The sequence below is a fragment of the Zootoca vivipara genome, chromosome 4, assembly GCF_965207765.1.
Source record: "Zootoca vivipara chromosome 4, rZooViv2.hap1.1, whole genome shotgun sequence".
NCBI lineage: Eukaryota > Metazoa > Chordata > Lepidosauria > Squamata > Lacertidae > Zootoca > Zootoca vivipara.
In genome coordinates, this window is record NC_142587.1 from 26,278,231 (window position 1) to 26,297,411 (window position 19,181).

Below are 19,181 nucleotides of genomic sequence, written 5' to 3' on the forward strand. Positions count from 1 at the left end.
GGAATTCATATCAACTCCCCAGGGTGGATGTTTAAACAATTTTTCACAGTTATCATTTCAGATAAAAGAGTAGTTCGTGTATAGTTAAGCTCTGAGTGTGCATATCATCTTAATGAAAGGTGAACAAAAAATTTAGGTGGCTCAATTCTATAGAGCGCATGACCTGCTGACTTGCTGCATTTTCTAATGAATCCCTAGTATGGGTCAAAGCATCTAGATTTTTATGATCCACGTCCTTGGTTATGACTGTCAACCCAAGCCGTATGTGTGTATGGAGCTGTCACTGCCAGCAATGGCAGATGGAGCTGTGTAAGCACATAGCGTGTTTTTTTTACACCATTGCCAACAGTGAGTCAGTTCTGCTCCTGCATATGTGCAGCTGGGGTTTGTAGCTCTTTATTTACAGAGAAGTTCATGACGTTGTTGGGCCGTAGCTAATTCAAACTAGACTATTTCAAATTTTAGATTTATATTGATATGGTCTAGGTAAACATTTTGACTTCTGGGGGTGAGGCTTTAAATTAATCCATTTAGCATTTAGTTCAGCGGCCTTTCCTCTGCCTTTTCGTTGCGCAAGATGTTCCATGTTAAATAAAATAACAGCCTTTCATACTTTTTTTTTTTGAGATACAAGTGCCATTAACTAAAACAAGTACTCCTCAGAGGGAGTGTAAAATTAATTTAAAATCCAAGAACAGAGTCTTCTGCACATGTTTAAATAATTAAATCCCAGGTTCAGCTAGTTCTATTTAAAGCAATGACTTTTCTAAATCGGCAATGTATCGTCATGAATTGTGAAACTCAAGGTAGGTAAATGCCTCAAATGCTTTATCATTAGCCTAAATTGCCAGGAGAATGCCGATTGGTAGCAACCAGAGGAAGTATAGGAGTGGTCTTAGTTGAACAAGGAACTGGAGAGGCAGGGCCGGCTGTAAAGCAAGGCTGGGTGGTGCAATCCGCCGGGCCGCTGTGCTGGGAAACGGGGGGGGGGGGCGCCGCCGGAGGGATCTTCGCACCACAGTGCCAGATATGCTTCAGACGGCCCTGTGGAGAGGGACACAAATGAAGTCACTTTCAATCTGACTCTGTCCCCTTCACCACACCATCAACTCTACCCAGGTCCCACAATTTTGCCCAACCCTTCCACTCATTTTCTTAACTCTTCCGCTTATATTTCTTAATGAGGGTAGCTGGAGAAGCTTTAATTGAGGATTCACCAATGACTCACCTAATTAGCTAGGAAGTCAGGTTTTTTTATTAAAAAAAACAGGTGTGAAAGACGTAGATCTGATTTCTTTTTTAGCTTGTAGCTGAGTCAGAGGAAAACATCTAGAAATGTGGAACAAGCACAAAATAAACATTATACAAGCAGCAATATAAATAGTCTTTCCTATAACTTTAACCGGATGGCAAGCAGACAGGAAAGCTAGGATTAATCCTATATCTAGTACTGTATTTGAAATTGGTTATGATTGCCAGCACTTATTTAGAAGCTCAAGATCATTTTAACTTATAAATCAGGAGGCAAAAGAGCAAACACTTCCAGAGATAAGGAATTTATTTAAAAGTTGCAGAGCATTTTACTGGAGTGCAAATTGCTAGCAAAAGACCCTTTGTGAAGATCATTACTGTTTTGTTAGGTAGTTCATTAAACATAAAGCATAATATAACTAAGATCTCACCTTTCCCTCTGAAAAGTAAACAGATTCCTTAGTAGTAAAAGAAAAAGTTTTAAAATATTCCTGAATTGCTGTCATATTTTTTATGTTCATCCTTTTGGATAGCTCATTATTAACAGGTAAAGTTTTAGTATAATTTCTGGTAAAATGGGTATTATGCCGAATGTATGGTTTTAGTTAATGTGGATCAAGGTCCAAATGACATTACAGATAAACGAAAACTATAGGTTCTTTGCTTGAGTTTTCTCTGAAGTACCTTGTAGTACTGAAGAGGCTTCCTGGTTGAGTCAGTAACCGAGTATCTTGTTGTAAGAGCCTATTAAGTGATCATGATAATTTGTGTCTAAGAAATTACATGCAGGAATTTGACAAGAACGTATATCACAACTACATACTTCTTACTTCTTTAAATAGGTGAACATTATTCCACTTATAGCCAAAGCAGATACAATTTCTAAATCTGAACTGCAGAAATTTAAGATCAAAATTATGAGTGAGCTGGTCAGTAATGGAGTCCAGATATACCAGTTTCCAACAGATGATGAGAGCATTGCCAAAATTAATGCCAGCATGAATGTAAGTACTTCACTGACCCCACAACAACATATTCAAAGAAATCTGTACTGACAATTGTTTGCCATTATAGCTATAGTGGATACATCTCACTCAGACAAGGGATTTTGATAACAAAATAGACCCTGAAGAAAATTCTTTTGAGTGGGACATGGCACTATACTGGTTGCAAAGACTGACATCTTGAAACTAGGGCAGGAATGTTAAAAAATCCCCGTTTCCCCCTAATGGTATTTAACTGCTTCTTAAATTCTGAACTATTTCTATATTTCACAGAGGCACTTCCATGTTCTTAAAGGGTGCAGTTATCTTTCATGTAATTAGGTTATATGTTATTGTTTATATTGTACTTTTTAATATATTTATTGAGCTGATAGCAATGCAACTTTATTTACTCTGTTTCACAGGGACACCTGCCATTTGCTGTAGTGGGGAGTACGGAAGAAGTCAAGATCGGAAACAAAATAGTAAAAGCTCGCCAGTATCCTTGGGGCATAGTGCAAGGTAGTGAAATAGGAAGTACTTGTGCAAGTGCTGTTTTGGAAACATGGCATAGTAGATGCGAATGGTATGCAAATAATGCCTTATTTTGTTTCATTAGTGGAAAATGAGAACCACTGTGATTTTGTGAAACTTCGGGAAATGCTGATTTGTACAAATATGGAAGACTTGAGAGAGCAGACTCATGTGCGCCACTACGAACTGTACCGGCGGTGCAAATTGGAAGAGATGGGCTTCCGAGACACCGATCAAGAAAACAAACCTGTCAGGTAAGTGAGTGAGCCTTCCCGATGTTTTCAACAATTAAAACGTTTATCTCCCCACCTCTCTTACATGGCCCCTTAATTGTAGCAGCAGGTTGGGGAAACGTAGCATTTGAAAAATATTGCATAAAACTAAATCTCTTACTCATTTACTTCAAGCACTTAGCTAGTCATCATTCTGAATGCTGTTGGGGCTATCCCTAGTTCAGCGGTGATTAGGCAGTTCGAAATATACCATGGTGGCAGCAAGAGTTGCATTAGTGCTAAAATTGGAAAGCAAATCGGCAGGGGATATCTGGCTTTCAGGTGCAGCAGTGGATTATAGCCCAAGGAACTCTATTGCCATACTGAATGATGCCCTGGTCAGATTACGACAGTCACCTGTGATATACCTCTGGCTCAGGAGCGCAGCACTGATGTTGGAGGTTGCATCAGAGGGCACAAGGTTTCCTTCCGTGGTGCTGCAGCAATATTGGTGTTACTGCTTCTTAACTGAGCACGATGCTGACAGAAGTAGAAATGGTGCTTTTTTAGTTGAGAGTGGCTTGAGGAATGGCGAGTCCTTGCATTATCCTCTACTGAAGTGGTCCAAGGTAATTGTATTCTCAGGCAGGAAGGTAAACCTAAGACATTTTCTAATTTCTTTCAGAATTCCTTTTTGGCAGTGCCAGTTCTTCCACTATCTTCTTTTCCTTTCCTTTTGTCTTTCCGACTAATGTAAGTAAAAACTTTCTCTATAAACTTTCTTCTTTGTGTTTCATTCCTACTGTCCTTCCTCTCCTGTTACTAACACCTAAACACCTAAAGTTGTGTTGTTGATGCCTGTGCAGAAGAAGTTTAAGCAATAACTGAGTGGATTGGAATTCACTGGCACCAAAAGTGACTTGGGTGGAATCTGCACACGCATACACAAAAATGCTGTGAAAATGCTTTTTAAAAAAAGTTCTGAAAAATACACTGAATTTGCCATAGCTCACCGTCACCATCTAGTGTCAGATTTGTATATTTCACTTTACAACACACTTAAAACGTTTTATTTGTAGCTGTGTAGCCGAGTCCTTGATATTTACTCTGCAGGTACTGACTGGGTTTCTGTGAAAAGCCAAGATAGGCCCTTTCCATATGTTATTGCACTGACAGGAAATGCCAGTTGATGTTGTGCAATTCATTGGGGAGCAAAAAGTCTTTGGGCAAGTGTGTATCAGCTTATCTATTTAAGGATCAGACTATGGCAGGATTGCCAAGACTCAGACTATTGCTGACAATATGGTATTCCATACTTCTCTTCAGACATAATCTCTAGGGAGGGAGGGATCCCAAATCCCTGGGCAATTTGTACAGTCTTCAGCAATTCTTAAGAGTTTGAAATCAAGGTGGCAGTGCTGAACTAGTCAGGGTGTAAAGCAGGAATGTGGAATCTTTGGCCCTCCAGATGTTTAGCTGCACTATACAGTGGTACCTCAGTTTATGAACACAATTAGTTCCGGAAGTCTGTTCATAAACTGAAGCGTTCATAAACTGAAGCGAACTTTCCCATTGAAAGTAATGGAAAGTGGATTAATCTGTTCCAGACGGTCCGCGGAGTACTTAAACTGAAGCGTTCATAAACTGAAGCGAACTTTCCCATTGAAAGTAATGGAAAGTGGATTAATCCGTTCCAGATGGGTCCACGGAGTACTCAACCTGAAGCGTACTTAACCCGAAGCATGGGTGTAATTGGTTCCGGAAGTCTGTCCATAAACTGAAGCGTTCATAAACTGAAGCGAACTTTCCCATTGAAAGTAATGGAAAGTGAATTAATCCGTTCCAGATGGGTCCACGGTGTTCATGAACCGAAAATTCGTAAACCGAGGTGTTCATAAACCGTGGTTCCACTGTACTACCAGCAGCACTGACCATTGGCCATGTTGGCTGGGCTGATGGGAGTTAGGTGTCTAACAACATCTGGAAGGCCAGGGTTCCTTGCTCCTGGTGAAAACAAAAACCAGTGGTATCTAAATAACTGAGTTCCACACACACATACACACACACACACACACACAAAATTCTAAATTCAAAGGTATCGTTGCTCCTTAATAGATGCCAGGAGTGGGATATTTGGAAGACCTCTGGCTGTTTTCATTCTATTTATTAGGGTGATACTGGAATCTGCTTTCAGCCGTAAGATCAGCAAGTTTTATTCTTTGCCTGATTCAGAGTAGTCTCTTTTACTGGAAAGTGACTTTGTTGCGAGAACAGCTGTGAGAATATCAAGCTGTGGTTGTGCAAGGAAGGAAGGACACTTCCAGCATTCTAAGAGGAAGTTTTTTTATAATAAAAAAAGAGTGAGAGAAGAGATTCCAGACCTGGCATGTGAAGAAGAGAATAATTGGAAAACAATGAGAAAATAACATTCTATATGTATTCTGTATGCAGCATTGGCTGACTTTGTTTTTGAAAAACCATTCAGAGGTTTAGTGCCCTTGTGAACTCCAGAATCAAGTTCCCTTTCTATCAGTCAGGCTTACCTCCGAGTTTAGGGTCAAGGCTTAAGAATGAAATCCCACAGCCACTCATGCAGGGGGCTTTGCCCACTTCGCCACGATTCATTTACTGCCCTGCATTCTATTCATAATATTGCTGCATGTCGCATCATGATACATTTTTAGAGCTGACGTGCACTTTGGCCACAATAAAATACTGTGGTAAGGCACCAGACTTCAGACATTTCCCCCACTGCTCACAGCACGTTGTAGGCAATGTCCCACATTCTTTTGCCTCAAAATAAGGACTGAAGGATGGCACAAATGGAGACATTGGGTGAACCTCTGAATTGCAGGCCCCCTGAATTTCTCAACACCTGCCCTACAACATTGATACTGCTCAGTTTGACTGGTATTTATTCTTTATATCGGTTGGCTCAACCTGTTATAGTAGTATGACACATAGACATGGGGTTAATGTCTCAGACCAATTTCCCCCAAAGCAATTTATGTTGTTATTTAAGAATTTGGTAAGGCAAGAAGTTAAATAGTTTTTGAGAAAACTATTTATTGCGGGGTGCGTGTGTTAGGGTTTAAAAATAACATAAACAGAGATGAACACATCCAGCTAAGCCCATCTATTCTGGACTGCAATAGTTATCCATTTGCATCCCTCACTTTAGCTTCTGGGACCTTTTCCTGTTTTCGCTCCTTTCCACTCTTGTAATGCTTTTGCAGTGTTCAAGCTTTTTCAGTGTTTCAGTCACTTTCTTCATCGCAGGTCTTTAAATTCACCTCTTCTAGTTTCTGATGCTATAGGCTGCTGAATAGCTACCCTGTCTTCTCGCTTGACTTATCTACAATATTTTCATGCCCCTGCCAATCTTTTAGCTAGTTGGCAGAGGAGTGTTCGACTGCAATCCAAATCCTGGCTGGGGAGTGACACAACAGAGCAGTGGGGTCACCTCTGCATTCACAGCTCTGCTGATCACGCTGATTGGAGGAGAAGGTGGGAGGCAGGCAAACTGCTCACCCAGCCTATGGAGACTTGCAGGACTAGGCAGACTGACACCTCTGCAGCAACTCCCACAGCCTGGCTCAGTCGCCAGGTTCTTCGGATGAGCTGCTTAACAGGGCTGCTTAATCCTCATAAGCAAAACTTCTCTGTAAACTTTTGATCCTCACAAGAGCCTTTAAAGCAAAAAAGGAACAATTTAAGAACTCAAAACCCAACAGGAAAGACTGAAATGTTCTTCCTTCACACCTCACAATAAGAGAAAAATTCTACAAAACCTTGACATAAATAAGCATTCATTTATGCAAAAATAAAGCAATTCTGGAAATGGAATCAATTTGCATAATTTTGCATGGATTATAGCATTAGGATTTCCTTGATGTGAGACCTGTGTATTTATTTCCAGCTATTGGAAGGCTACTTGGTGACACCTGTCCACAACCTGTCCTCTTTGCAGAATAATTTGTTTGCGTTTATTATTCATGCTTTTAAAATTTTGTTTTAATTGTTAGGTCATGTGGACCTTTTAGCCCCTTATGGACTTGAATTTGTTGTGGTGAAAGTTCTAAAATGGTAACGTCTTTTAAATACTGTAGTGAGATTGAATCTAACTACTGTAAGAAAAGAGGATATTAGTTGAAATCGGAAAACTTTCTCAATCCCCATAATCTGTGCTTTTAAGTCTGTGCACATTGTATTTATGGTAATGTGAGTGCCTGTTCTGTTCATTTTGCACATGGCAGACTGACCTTGCATAGTTCCTGAAATGCAGGTCATTGTCACAAGGGAGCATTACCTTGCTACAACTGTTACGGGTCAGAGGACATCTCAAATGAAGCTTTTCAAAGGCTCTGGAATCTTTTTGTTGAAACCAAATGTGAAGTGCTGTTTACCTCCCTTGTTACAACTTGAATAACCTGTGCTGCCTTTTCCTCTAATTGAGCTCAGAACTGCAACGTTGCTTGGTGAAGAACTGGTCTGTATTCTTGCTATTAAGATTAAGATCAAATTAACTAATGACTTTGTGCATATGTTACTTGAAAGGATTACAGTATAGTAAAGAGATAAATGAAGAAAATATGCATAAAATTGTTGGAATACAGTAAAAATTGCATGCTTTTGCCTTTTACAAGCGACAAAGACTGCTTACATTTCATGATCCTCAGTCTACAGGAGACTTACGAAGCCAAGCGGCATGAATTCCTTGGTGAATTGCAGCAGAAAGAAGAGGAGATGAGGCAGATGTTCGTTCAGAGGGTCAAGGAGAAAGAAGCACTGCTGAAGGAAGCTGAGCGAGAAGTAAGAGTGCCTGCCTGCTGTTCTGAATTTGATCTGGTTGCAGTGGTAGTGTGAACAGGTTAAATATTGTGATTAAGAAATAAACAGAATAGGTTGGCTAGGTTACAGCAAAATAATGCACTGAAGAGAATCGCATGCACAAATTGGAACTTTGTTTGTTGTTTCCACTGAACTATGGTTTGTCTCTTTGGCAGCAAAAAAAGAATAGCTTTGGCTGTATGTGCTCTGTCCTGTTTATGTAAGGGCATTCTCTGGATCCTGATCATGGCTGGAACTAGATTAGGACCAGTAGGACTTGGAACAAAATATTGTGCTGTGCAAGTGTTTGTAAGCACATGGTGCCTCCACCCTCCTTCTTTCCCAAAGCATCACCTTGGGTCACAGAGTTCTTCCTCCTCTTCCTTGTGCATGCAGTGGGAGCCAATCGGGAACTTCAGCAAAAGGTTTCTTGGAAGAGTTATGCACTTTTTCCCGTGTAGAGGCAGAATTGGAGCAAATGAGGTTCTGTGGTTAGGTTCTGAGCTCTGGCTGAGGGTTGGCTGACTCCCCCCCCCCCCAAAAGAAGGTTTATTTGGTTTACAAATATAACTTTTATGTACATATAGATCAGGCATCCCCAAACTCTGCCCTCTAGATGTTTTGGGACTACAATTCCCATCATCCCTGACCACTGGTCCTGTTAGCTAGGGATCATGGGAGTTGTAGGCAAAAACATCTGGAGGGGCGCAGTTTGGGGATGCTTGATATAGATAAAGTCCTCTGATTATGCAGAAACTGCTAGCGTTTCCGTGGATGGTCCTGTTTTGCTTCCCAGCTGATTGGAACAGGAGAAGGCACTAATCTAAGCGTTCGTGTATATCTAAGATGGCAACTCCCTGTTGACTTTAAAGAGGGTTACAGTATAAGCCAGCAATTTATAATTGCTCAGTGGCCTCAAAAATTGACTTTAGCAGGATTAAGAGGTCAGTCCCTTCAAGCTGGGAATACACTATTGACCCAAAGCCATAGTTTCTCCAAGTATTATATGCATATTGAAAGATGGGACTCTTCGAGGTAGAAATCTAGGGTTGCCATACACCTGTAATTTCCCAGACATAGCCAGGAAGCAGTGTCGGGGTGGAAATCGCTGAAATGTCTGGGAAAATCTGGATGTATGGCAACCCATGTCTGAAGTTTATATTTTGGCGAATTTTCTTAAAAATACAGTGGAACCTCAGGTTACGTTACCCTTGGGTAACATAAACTTCGGGTTGCGAAAGCGGCAAACCCAGAAGTGTTTCGCCGCATGCGCAGAAGCGGTCTCTCGGGTTGCGAAAACTTTGAGATACAGCCGGACCTCTGGAACGGATCCCATTTGCAACCGGAGGTACCACTGTAGCTCATAAACAACTTCTTCTTCTTCTTCTTCTTCTTCTTCTTCTTCTTCTTCTTCTTCTTCTTCTTCTTCTTTTCTTTTCTTTTCTTTTCTTTTCTTTTCTTTTCTTTTCTTTTCTTTTCTTTTCTTTTTGAGATTTTGACCTGTTCTCCATTTACCAAGAAAAGGAAAGCCGAGTATGGAATAATCCTACTTGAATTACTTAATGTACTCTTTTCTGCATTTGTCCTTAAAAAGGATTTAAATCTAAGGCATTGATATTGTAAAAGGCTCTAGGTTGCATTCCTAACCCTAATCACCTTGGAGTAAGCCCTACTGAATTCAGAAATAGTTAGGATTTTACTGTGAGTGCAGGTGTGCGTAATGTCAATAAATTAGGAAGTGAAACTCAAAACTCTGACTCTTAGGAAATCAGTCTCTGTATTCTGTTGTGTGATTACCGAGGATGGTATGCTAAGTGCCACCTTGTGGCAGAAATGACATTTTTTCTCTCTACTTTAGCTACAAGTGAAGTTTGAACATTTAAAACGGCTTCATCAAGAAGAGAGGATGAAAGTGGAGGAGAAAAGAAAGCTCCTGGAGGATGAAATGAGTGCATTCGGTAAAAGAAAAGCTGCTTCAGACATACTCCAAGGGAGGGCCCTGCCCCCCACACCCACAGTTGGTTTAAAAAAAGACAAGGATCGGAAAAAGTAAGTAATCGGTTTCAGAGGATCTTAGGATTTAGGGTAAACTGTCCAATTCAGATGAATATTTTAAGTAGTATAAATTCAGCCATGAAGTATGAAAAATAAGTAAATTTTGTTGCAAGTTGTTTGAGGTTTTCTTATTGATATCATCAGGCACTTTTATGAAAACTCTTCTTTTTATGTCTGCCCCCCCCCCCCAAAGGAAACAGGATTTTCGGCTTGAGCTGCTGTGTTTTGATATCGGAGATCAGGAAGTTGTGAATATACAGGAACTGAGAGAGAGAGAAAGAAATTAGAAAGGGAAAGAACACCGTGACTAGAGCTTGGAAGTAGTTTGCAAATGTTGTATGGTTAGGGTATGTTAGTTTTGCAAGTCATTGAAAACAGATTCGTATGTTCACAATGTGCTTAATACTTGAATTTTTCATTCCAGAGAATGCTATTGAAATTCCCAACAGCTTTTGTAGTTTGGTGGTCGTGGCAGAAGCTGTTATGGAATAGTAAACAATCTAAATCTGTATTGTGTATTGGCAGCTGTTGCACTCACTGGGTGGTATCCAACATGTTCTGAGTAGACTCATTGAAATCAACAGGCAACTTATTTTTAGCCCAGTGATTTCTGTGGGTCTGCTCTGAGTATAACCAATGTTGGATATGAGCCACTGTTCTGCCCAAAATCTCAACTGCTGCAAGGAATCACTGCATGTAAAGCAAATTTTTATTAATGGTTTTCACAATAGAAATGTGCGCTTTTAAGTTATGAAATCGTTCAATGAGAACATTTCCTATCTTCTCAGTAGTGAAAGTAGGGAGCCATCCAATGATGTCTGCCCACTTCTGCAATGGAAATCGGCTTGTGCAGTGGGACCTCCCTTTTCTCTGCCCTCCACCAAATCTGCTCCGGAGGTCTCCCTACTCTCTGGGGAAGATTTAGGGGTATGAGTGGGGCTGCTAGGGGGAGGAAGATTTCCTTAAAATGGCTTTTGTTCTCCATTCTGCTGGCAGAAGATTACTGTCAGCTGAGTAACATAGTTTTGATACTAACATAGCAAGTATGTTCCAAGAATGTCAGATTAAAGACTTATTTTACATCAGGCATAGGCAAACTCGGCCCTCCAGATGTTTTGGGACTACAACTCCCATCATTCCTAGCTAACAGGACCAGTGGTCAGGGATGATGGGAATTGTAGTCCCAAAACGTCTGGAGGGCCGAGTTTGCCTATGCCTGTTTTACATGATTTATATTTCACACTTTCAACACAACAGCTAACAGTTGTAGAAAACAAAATGAAAATTGAAGGCTATACCATGTGATATTTCCCTACATTTAAGCCGGTTCAAGTTTTGTCTAGTTGGGAATTATCAAAGTAAATATGAACACATTGAAGATGGAAGCTTTAATACTGTAAATAGTCTTTGCTCTCTGTGGATAAAGGCACACCTGATACGCCTCTTTCTGTTTCAGCTCTGGCTTTATGTGAAACTGAAGATACAAGAAGAAATTCTTCACAGTTCTCTATGATGAAATGTCGATCACCCTCCCCCTTTTTTAATGAAAGCGAAGTTGAAAACTGATCATTGCTTAATCAATGAAAAAGTATATTAAAATGTATAATCAGTTTTGCATAATGTACTGTAGGGTTGCTGTTGCATTAATATATTTAAAAGGATGTTTCTTTTAAGCAGCCACTGATATGCACTTAAACTATATACCCGTGGTCAAGTTGCACACACCAAAGATTACTGTGCCATAAAACAGTTTTCATTTGAGTTATGAGCACTGTAGTACAGAAGTGAATATATATTGCATATGTTTTAAAGAACTGGTGCCTTTTATCCTGTTTTAGCTATACACAATTGAACACATTTATTCAGCTGAATAAAATATGTAAACCTGTTTAAATAACCACTTCCTTTCCTCAAAACGGACTTACAAATGTCCTTTCTAGGTTTGTGATAATGATAAGCTTTTGAATTATTCATGAAGTATTTGTGCAAGCATTAAGCTTCATTTCCAAATATATTTTGAGAACCAGTTTGGTTTTTAAACATACCTGCCACTTGAACAGGCTTTGCTGTTCTTCAGCTTATGTTACATGCCGCCAATCATGTGGAAACTAGAAATTTACCAAAACAAACAAAACCAGGTTTGGTTCATGAGAACCCTGACAAATTGAGTTTGTAAGATGATAGATCAAGTGCCTTAAAGAGAGATCTTCCGTCTGTTTAACACTTTGCCAACTAAATTTGCACAGCTGGCTGCAAAATCCTTCTTTTAACTCTGCAGTCCTGTGCATGATCAACCAGAAGCAGGTTCTCTTGTGTTCAGCATGGGCAACGGGGCGGCTGACTCCAAGTAAGTGCATAGAGGAGGGATGGGGGACCTGTGACCTCCAGGTATTGTTGGACTCCAACTCCTGCTACCCTCAGATAGCATGGCCAAGTGGTCAGGGATGATTGACATTGTAGTCCAGCAACATCTGGAGGGCCACAGGTTGCTCATCATTTGTGTTTACAATTGCAGCCTAACTCGAGGCTTAGGAAGTTCTGAGTAACCATGTAGAATATTGTACTCTAAATGTAATCTTAACTTAATTTTAAAGTTATTGTACAACTTATGGCAGCCAATAGTCGTTAACCTTTGTATGGTTCCTTTTTTACTAATAAGCAAAAGCAGCTGTATCTGCAATCCTCGTAGATTTCTGCAGGACTTAAAAAACATGTATATATAAATGCATAACTTGGAAAATAAACACACAATGTTATCCATAATCCACATGAATCCCTTATTTTCTTGAGAAATATTGCTGTATGGTCCTCAAGCCAGCTTCCATCTGATTTGAAAACTTAAGCTGCGGTTAAGCAGAGGTGTTTAAAGACAGCCATTGCACACATGCTGATGACAGCTCATTGTATAGGAAGTTGGTTGGGAAAAACAAAATATGGTAATGTGCATTGAATGGATACATACCTGCTCCCTCTCTGATGTGTACGGTAATGTTAAAAGCGACTTGAGGCATGTGGTTGTGGTGGGGCTACCTCATGTTTGAAGGTGCTAATGTGCACACAGTCTAGATTTCAAATCTCATGTTGTTGAACTGTTGTATCAGTCAACAGAAATGCAATTTCTAGGAAGATGACATGAAGGCAACAGAACCAAGGAGGGGAGGGATGAAAGAATCTGTTGTGGGTGGGGAGCTGAGTGTGAAAGAATGGGAGAAGATATTATAGGAGATGGATAAAAATATTCTGTTATTCTGAATCTGAGTTACTCTGAATCTGTCACAATGAATTAATGGAGGATCCTTTCTTCTCCAATTTGCAATAGATATTGGGTTGCTAGGCAACATTTTCCATGTTAGCTCCTGAGCTAAAATAATGATAAAAAAATACCTTCACCTGGGTCGTGTTATTCTGGTGATGTGATAAGAGATGAAGCTAGAGAAATCATTCTCAAAGCAACACTGTCTCTATTTTAACCTGTCCTGCTGGGTCTCTTCTGATTTATTTATAGATCATAATTATTTTTTTTACTGCCTAATCTGGCAAAAAACTTTGAGCGAATGTGAAAATCAAGAGCAAGTAGGTGCTAACAGCAGTGGCGAGAGTTTAACATGAAACTCAATGCCATTTCATCTAACCTTTGATTTGTTGCAAGTGATAATCCAACCACACGGTTCTTGTTGGATTACTTTTTTATTTTTTATTATCAATATTATTTCTTTATACCCCACCTTTATTCCAGTGTAAGGTCCAAGGCAGCTCACAACATGAATTATAAAGAGAAACAGCTTAAAAACACACCAACCCATTATAAGTATTAAGAAACATACAAGTTACCATATTAAAAACAGCACTGAATCAAGTGGTCTGGGGTCACAGGTTGAAGACTTCGTTACTATTTTTGTAGAAGGGTCCCTGACCCCAGTGTCCTAGAGTCACCCACATGAAGACGGGGTTTCATTTTTAATACTGTTTTTATTAGGAATAACATGAAACAAAACAAAGAACAAATAATGGGTACTGGTCACCAGATACAAAGCAAAAAAACAGTCATGATGTGTCAGAAAGTAATAGCATGTGGTTAAACCACTGAGCCTAGGGCTTGCTGATCAGAAGGTCGGCGGTTCGAATCCCTGTGACGGGGTGAGCTCCCGTTGCTTGGTCCCAGCTCCTGCCAACCTAGCAGTTCGAAAGCACGTCAAAATGCAAGTAGATAAATAGGAACTGCTACAGCGGGAAGGTAAACGGCGTTTCCATGTGCTGCTCTGGTTTGCCAGAAGCGGCTTTGTCATGCTGGCCACATGACCTGGAAGCTATACGCCGGCTGCCTCGGCCAATATGCGAGATGAGCGCGCAACCCCAGAGTCGGTCACGACTGGACCTAATGGTCAGGGGTCCCTTTACCTTTAAGTTAAATAAAGAAGCTAAAAAGAAGCGAGTTACAAGAAATAAACATAAACCAGCATCAAAAGTATCATTTTTTGTTTCTTCACAAATCACTCTACAGCATTGCATAAGTTTATTAGTCAAAGCCCACAACCATATCCTGTCATATCACTTGTGGACATAACATCTGTCTGCATCTTTCCAATGTAACCGCAGCTTCATGCGTGCTACCACAAGGAGGTGGTATACCATATTCCTACAAGGAAGATCCTTGTTGCGCCTTCTAAATCAAATGAGCAAAGCTAATCCAGATTCCATTTCAATAGCCCTGTGAAGGAGACAGTAAGAATTGCCAAAAAAAACAAAACTTCCTGTCAAATTTTCTGTGTTTTTGAAAAGGGAGTTCTTTTTAGGCACAGAGAAGCATTCTCAACCTTTCTGCTGATTGGAGCCAATAAGAATAAAAGGAGATGAGTCAGCGGCTGAAGATAGGCACCATTTGAAAGTTGAGTTATCCCCAACCTTTGGGAATGTAACGAATAAGGAATGAACATCTTCCATGCAGCTGAACAGGAAAGGTTCCCACCTTTCCACCCAGCATGTAATATGCCCTTCCCACCCCTGGGTATGATTTAGGCTTGAAAAGAACCTTCTGTCGAAATCCTTCTATTAAAATCCCAGTTCCAGTGTGGCAGAGCATTATGTTAATGGTGTCTGCTGTTCTAGCCAGCTACATGGAAACAACTCTCTTTTGCAAAGGAAAAGTGGTGCATTTGAGCACCATCTCTTTTTTCTGGGAGTCTGCGGTTCAAAAACAGCCTCCAGCAACTAACTTAGCTGTCCACAAGTGACTTATTGCCCAGCCCTTCGGCAGAACCGATGTCTATAATAGTGCAGTTAGTTCTCTCTCTTTCCTTGGCCAATTGCATCCGCCTCTCCTTCCAGCAATTTCTGGAAATTCATTCTGCAATCCCAGGGCAGATTTAGGGGAGGGTTCAGCCACATTGGGCGCGAAGCCTTGGGGGTGCCGCAGCTATTGTTTTGAATGCAGCCAGAGAGGTGGGGTGAGGTAGTGGGGAGCCCCAAATTTTGACGTCGCACAGGGCACCACTGAAACTCGAAACCCGAAGGTCTGCCCCTGCTGCAAATCTTTTGGTTTTAAGAGCAGGCCTCTGTTGCCTTGTACTCCAGTTCCCAGGATTCCTGCAACCTTGCCAGCATTAGTTTTGTCCTTCTCTTATCCTGGTGATTAAAAAAAAAAACTTAGAAGGAAACTCCTATCACATGACTAGACTTCTGGAAGGTTCACTTCAAAGCAGCCACTTTAGGAGGTGGCAACTCAGAGCCCAGGGCTGAGACAAGGCCTTGGTTGAGGAGTTAGGCCTAAGCAAGCTGAACAAAGGTAGGCCGAGAAGCCCGAGGCCTTGTGACAAACAGCAGGCCTGTCGGAAATGGTGGCAGCATTAAGCCCATAACTGATGTAATTAATCCACGAGGCCCTTTATCACAGGCGACAACTTTGAAGGTTTGGAGCAGGCTTTTTATTTTTATTTTTCCTGAGCGGCCATCATGAATCATTATTTGTGCTATCACAGTAAACAGAAGCTGCTAGATCTTTAGCAGGGACGCTCACTGCATTGCCACAGAGAGCAAATTCTAGTCAGCACATAACTGATTTTTTCAGGGGGGAGAGGGCGAGTCCCTGTTATGCTTTTTTTGTGGACACAGAGAATGGGGAGACTCGATTTACAGTTGGGGAAAGGGAACTAACCTAACTGTTGGCGGGGAGGGACATCTTCTCTCCCCCCCCCCATTCTTTTTCAAGGCCAAAAAATCATCATGGCTGTGCAAATTTTTGTGGGCTTTCCAAGGTGAAGCTTTGAAATGAATCATATACAGAGGTAATGAGATGGAGAGCATGTTCACAGGCTTGTTACTGTCATGGGCTACTTTAAAAAAAAGTTGGGAGTAGGTGAACGCTTCGAATTCATGTTGTATTTAGTTGCAAAGAGGTGGGTTCTGGCTGAAGAGGAAACGCCAGCTTACTTTACAGTGGTACCTCAGTTTAAGTACACAATTGGTTCTGGAAGTCCGTACTTAACCTGAAGCGTACTTAACCTGAAGCGAACTTTCCCATTGAAAGTAATGGAAAGTGGATTAATCCATTCCAGACGGGTCCGCAGAGTACTCAACCTGAAGCGTACTTAACCCTAAGTATGAGTGTAATTGGTTCTGGAAGTCCGTACTTAACCTGAAGCGTACTTAACCTGAAGTGAACTTTCCCATTGAAAGTAATGGAAAGTGGATTAATCTGTTCAAGACGGGACCGCGGAGTACTTAAACTGAAAGTGCTCAAACCGAAGTGTACTTAAACCGAGGTATGACTGTACTTGTGTTTGGATGCCACACTAATAAAAACAAAAAACACAGTTTTGTTTGATGAGAACAAGAGACAGCGGGCCTCGAGTTTGCGAACTTTCCCTCCCTTCTTGGATGCAGCTGCGAGGAGGAATTTGTAAACATCCGCTTTTGCTTAGCCAGACGATTGCTATATCATAGGGACCAACAAATGGGATAAGTGTGGTTTGTTTGAAAAATGCCAACTGCACATGGCAAATGTCATTTTCTCCTCACTTAAATGCTCCCCAACCACAGTGCTTCTTCCAAGATAACATGCTGGATTTGTATCACCTGAAAACAGCATATGGGCAGTGCTGGATTTACGTATAAGCTAAACAAGCTATAGTTTAGCCAGTCTCTCGGCCCCCCCCCCAATTAAAAACAACAACAACTGGAAGTACATTTCCAAAATTTAAGATAAGTTCAACAATTACTTTGATAAAATAAAATATGTGCAAATGGCTTTAGATACCTATTAGGTCCATAAATTACAATATAGCATATATTCAACACAAAAACAGTGACAATTCGTTGTTGACAAAGGACAGCTGGACTTAAAAAGGGCCCCATTACCTTCAGTAGCTTAGAGCCTCATCAAACCTAAATCCGGTCCTGCGAATGGGTAGCACCCATCAAATGCATCCTAGCAGCGCAAGCATTACGCTTCCACAATGATCTTTCCTTCCTCTTCCTGTGCTTGCCCCTCATCTGCTCCGAAGGGTTGGGGGAACTTTTAGAATACATTTAGCAGATGCATGCATGGGATATTTCTGCAGAAGCAGAAATCTTTGTGTTGATGGGACATGTTAGTGTTGATGGGACATGCTTCAATGGGTTTGTTTTTAACTCATATACAATATAGGTCTGATTAATCAAATAAGTAAATTTCATATGATTATTCAATTATAATTTTATTTAATCTAGTCCTACCACTTTTTCCTTACCCAGTTGTTTTAATTAATTAAAAAAATTAGTCAAATTTTAGTCCTACCTTTCCCCCCTCACCCCACTTGTTCTTTATTTTAGAAAATTATTTGGTCTACTTCCCCCCCCCCCCCGAAGTATGTCTGAGATGAGAATGAGAGCATCCTATCCACCAGTCAATAAAGAAGAAACAAGGAGTGTGAGTAAAGAAATTGATAAGTATTCTCTTTATATTGCTATAGTACTACAGCAAAGTAGAATTTCAAATAAAACGTGAATTCACCCAAAATAAAATTGCAATTTGGTGTTTTTTTTTGTAGAATTCTAACTATGCGGTGTAACAAAAAAAAAATCTATCAAAGGCTTTTTTCTTGCAGTGCTTTTTAGCAGTTGTACAATTTGTTGAGCAGAACAAAGTTTAAAAAATTGCCATTGATTACTGTACTCTTCTTCTAGATCATCAGGGTTTCGCAAACTTGAGTGTCCAGCTGCCTTTGGACTACAACTCCCATCATCCTTAGCTAGCAGGACCAGTGGTCAGGGATGATGGGTATTAACTTATTTAGACTTTGCTGCCAACATAGTAGTAATGGTGTTGCAGCCTTGTATTCCAATTTGTATTATTCTTTCCACAGCAGAGTTCCCGACCCTTATCCTTATCTGGTCATGTTGGCTTTGATAGTTTACCAGATCAGTTGGTTAGTAAATATATCCAACAGGGGTTCTGCTTCAACATTCTCTGCATTGGTAAGTAAAATAGCTGTTAGCAGTGAGTTATTTTATTTTAAAACTCATTACTATTGAAAAACCTGAAGGAGAGAAAAGTGGCAAAGGTCACAAAGGTCACAAAAGTGACACTTTTTTCCTTTGGTATTGTACTAGTTTAGATAAACAGAATTCCTTAAGTGGGGTTAAGTTTTCCCTAAGCTCCAAAAAGTTTGCAGCAAAAATAGCATTAGAATAAATATTATATGCATCCTTTGAGGAAATTCCCTGGCATAATGGCCAGATACTGCTATCAAGGAATAAAAAGAGAGATAATGGCCTCTCTGAACTAATTCCTTAGTTACAGCAAATGCCATTTTGCATTCCACCCCCCACCCTCTGGGGAATGTGAAAAATTTCAATTACCCTCATTGTGTTATGGTGAAATTTGTGTGACGTATGTATATTTTTTATCTGTCTTTAATTGTAGGGGAGACTGGAATTGGGAAATCAACTTTGATTCATAGTTTGTTTAATAATAGTTTTGATTACCGTGTGTCAACACACTTTCAGCCAAATGTAAGACTTAAAGCTGAGACGTATGAGCTCCGGGAAAGCAATGTTCGATTGAAATTGACCATAATAGAGACAGTTGGATTTGGTGATCAGATAAACAAAGAAGATAGGTTAGTATCTCCTCAGTTGAATAATGTCATATTAATTTGCCAAGTGACATGCCATCCATTTGTGTCATGTAGTGGTATTGAAAGGCTTATTGATTTCATTTTATTTAAATTTATTGACATAGTTAACACACATTCCCTGGGTCTGCCTCCTGGTGACCCAACAACCAGTGAGAGCTTGTGAAACTGACAGCCAATCAGGAGAGTGTGTGCATGTGGAATTC

At 40.4% G+C, this 19,181-nt stretch overlaps 1 protein-coding gene across 9 annotated transcripts in view; it reads left to right on the forward strand.

Moving 5' to 3' along the window:
* SEPTIN10 (septin 10) overlaps window positions 1–12,628 on the forward strand; it is a 69,283-nt gene extending 56,655 nt beyond the window's left edge. For 8 of the 9 annotated variants that reach the window (XM_060273398.2, XM_088668616.1, XM_088668612.1 and 5 more), the window contains 6 exons: window positions 2,094–2,255; window positions 2,660–2,756; window positions 2,854–3,022; window positions 7,660–7,792; window positions 9,669–9,859; window positions 11,322–12,628. In XM_060273398.2, coding sequence (XP_060129381.1) covers window positions 2,094–2,255; window positions 2,660–2,756; window positions 2,854–3,022; window positions 7,660–7,792; window positions 9,669–9,859; window positions 11,322–11,337 — 768 coding nt within the window. In that variant the 3' untranslated portion in view covers window positions 11,338–12,628. Of the gene's footprint in view, window positions 1–2,093; window positions 2,256–2,659; window positions 2,757–2,853; window positions 3,023–7,659; window positions 7,793–9,668; window positions 9,864–11,321 lie in introns of those variants that run through there. The other variant, XM_088668611.1, reaches the window with a different exon arrangement.
* The last annotated feature ends 6,553 nt before the right edge of the window (window positions 12,629–19,181 follow it).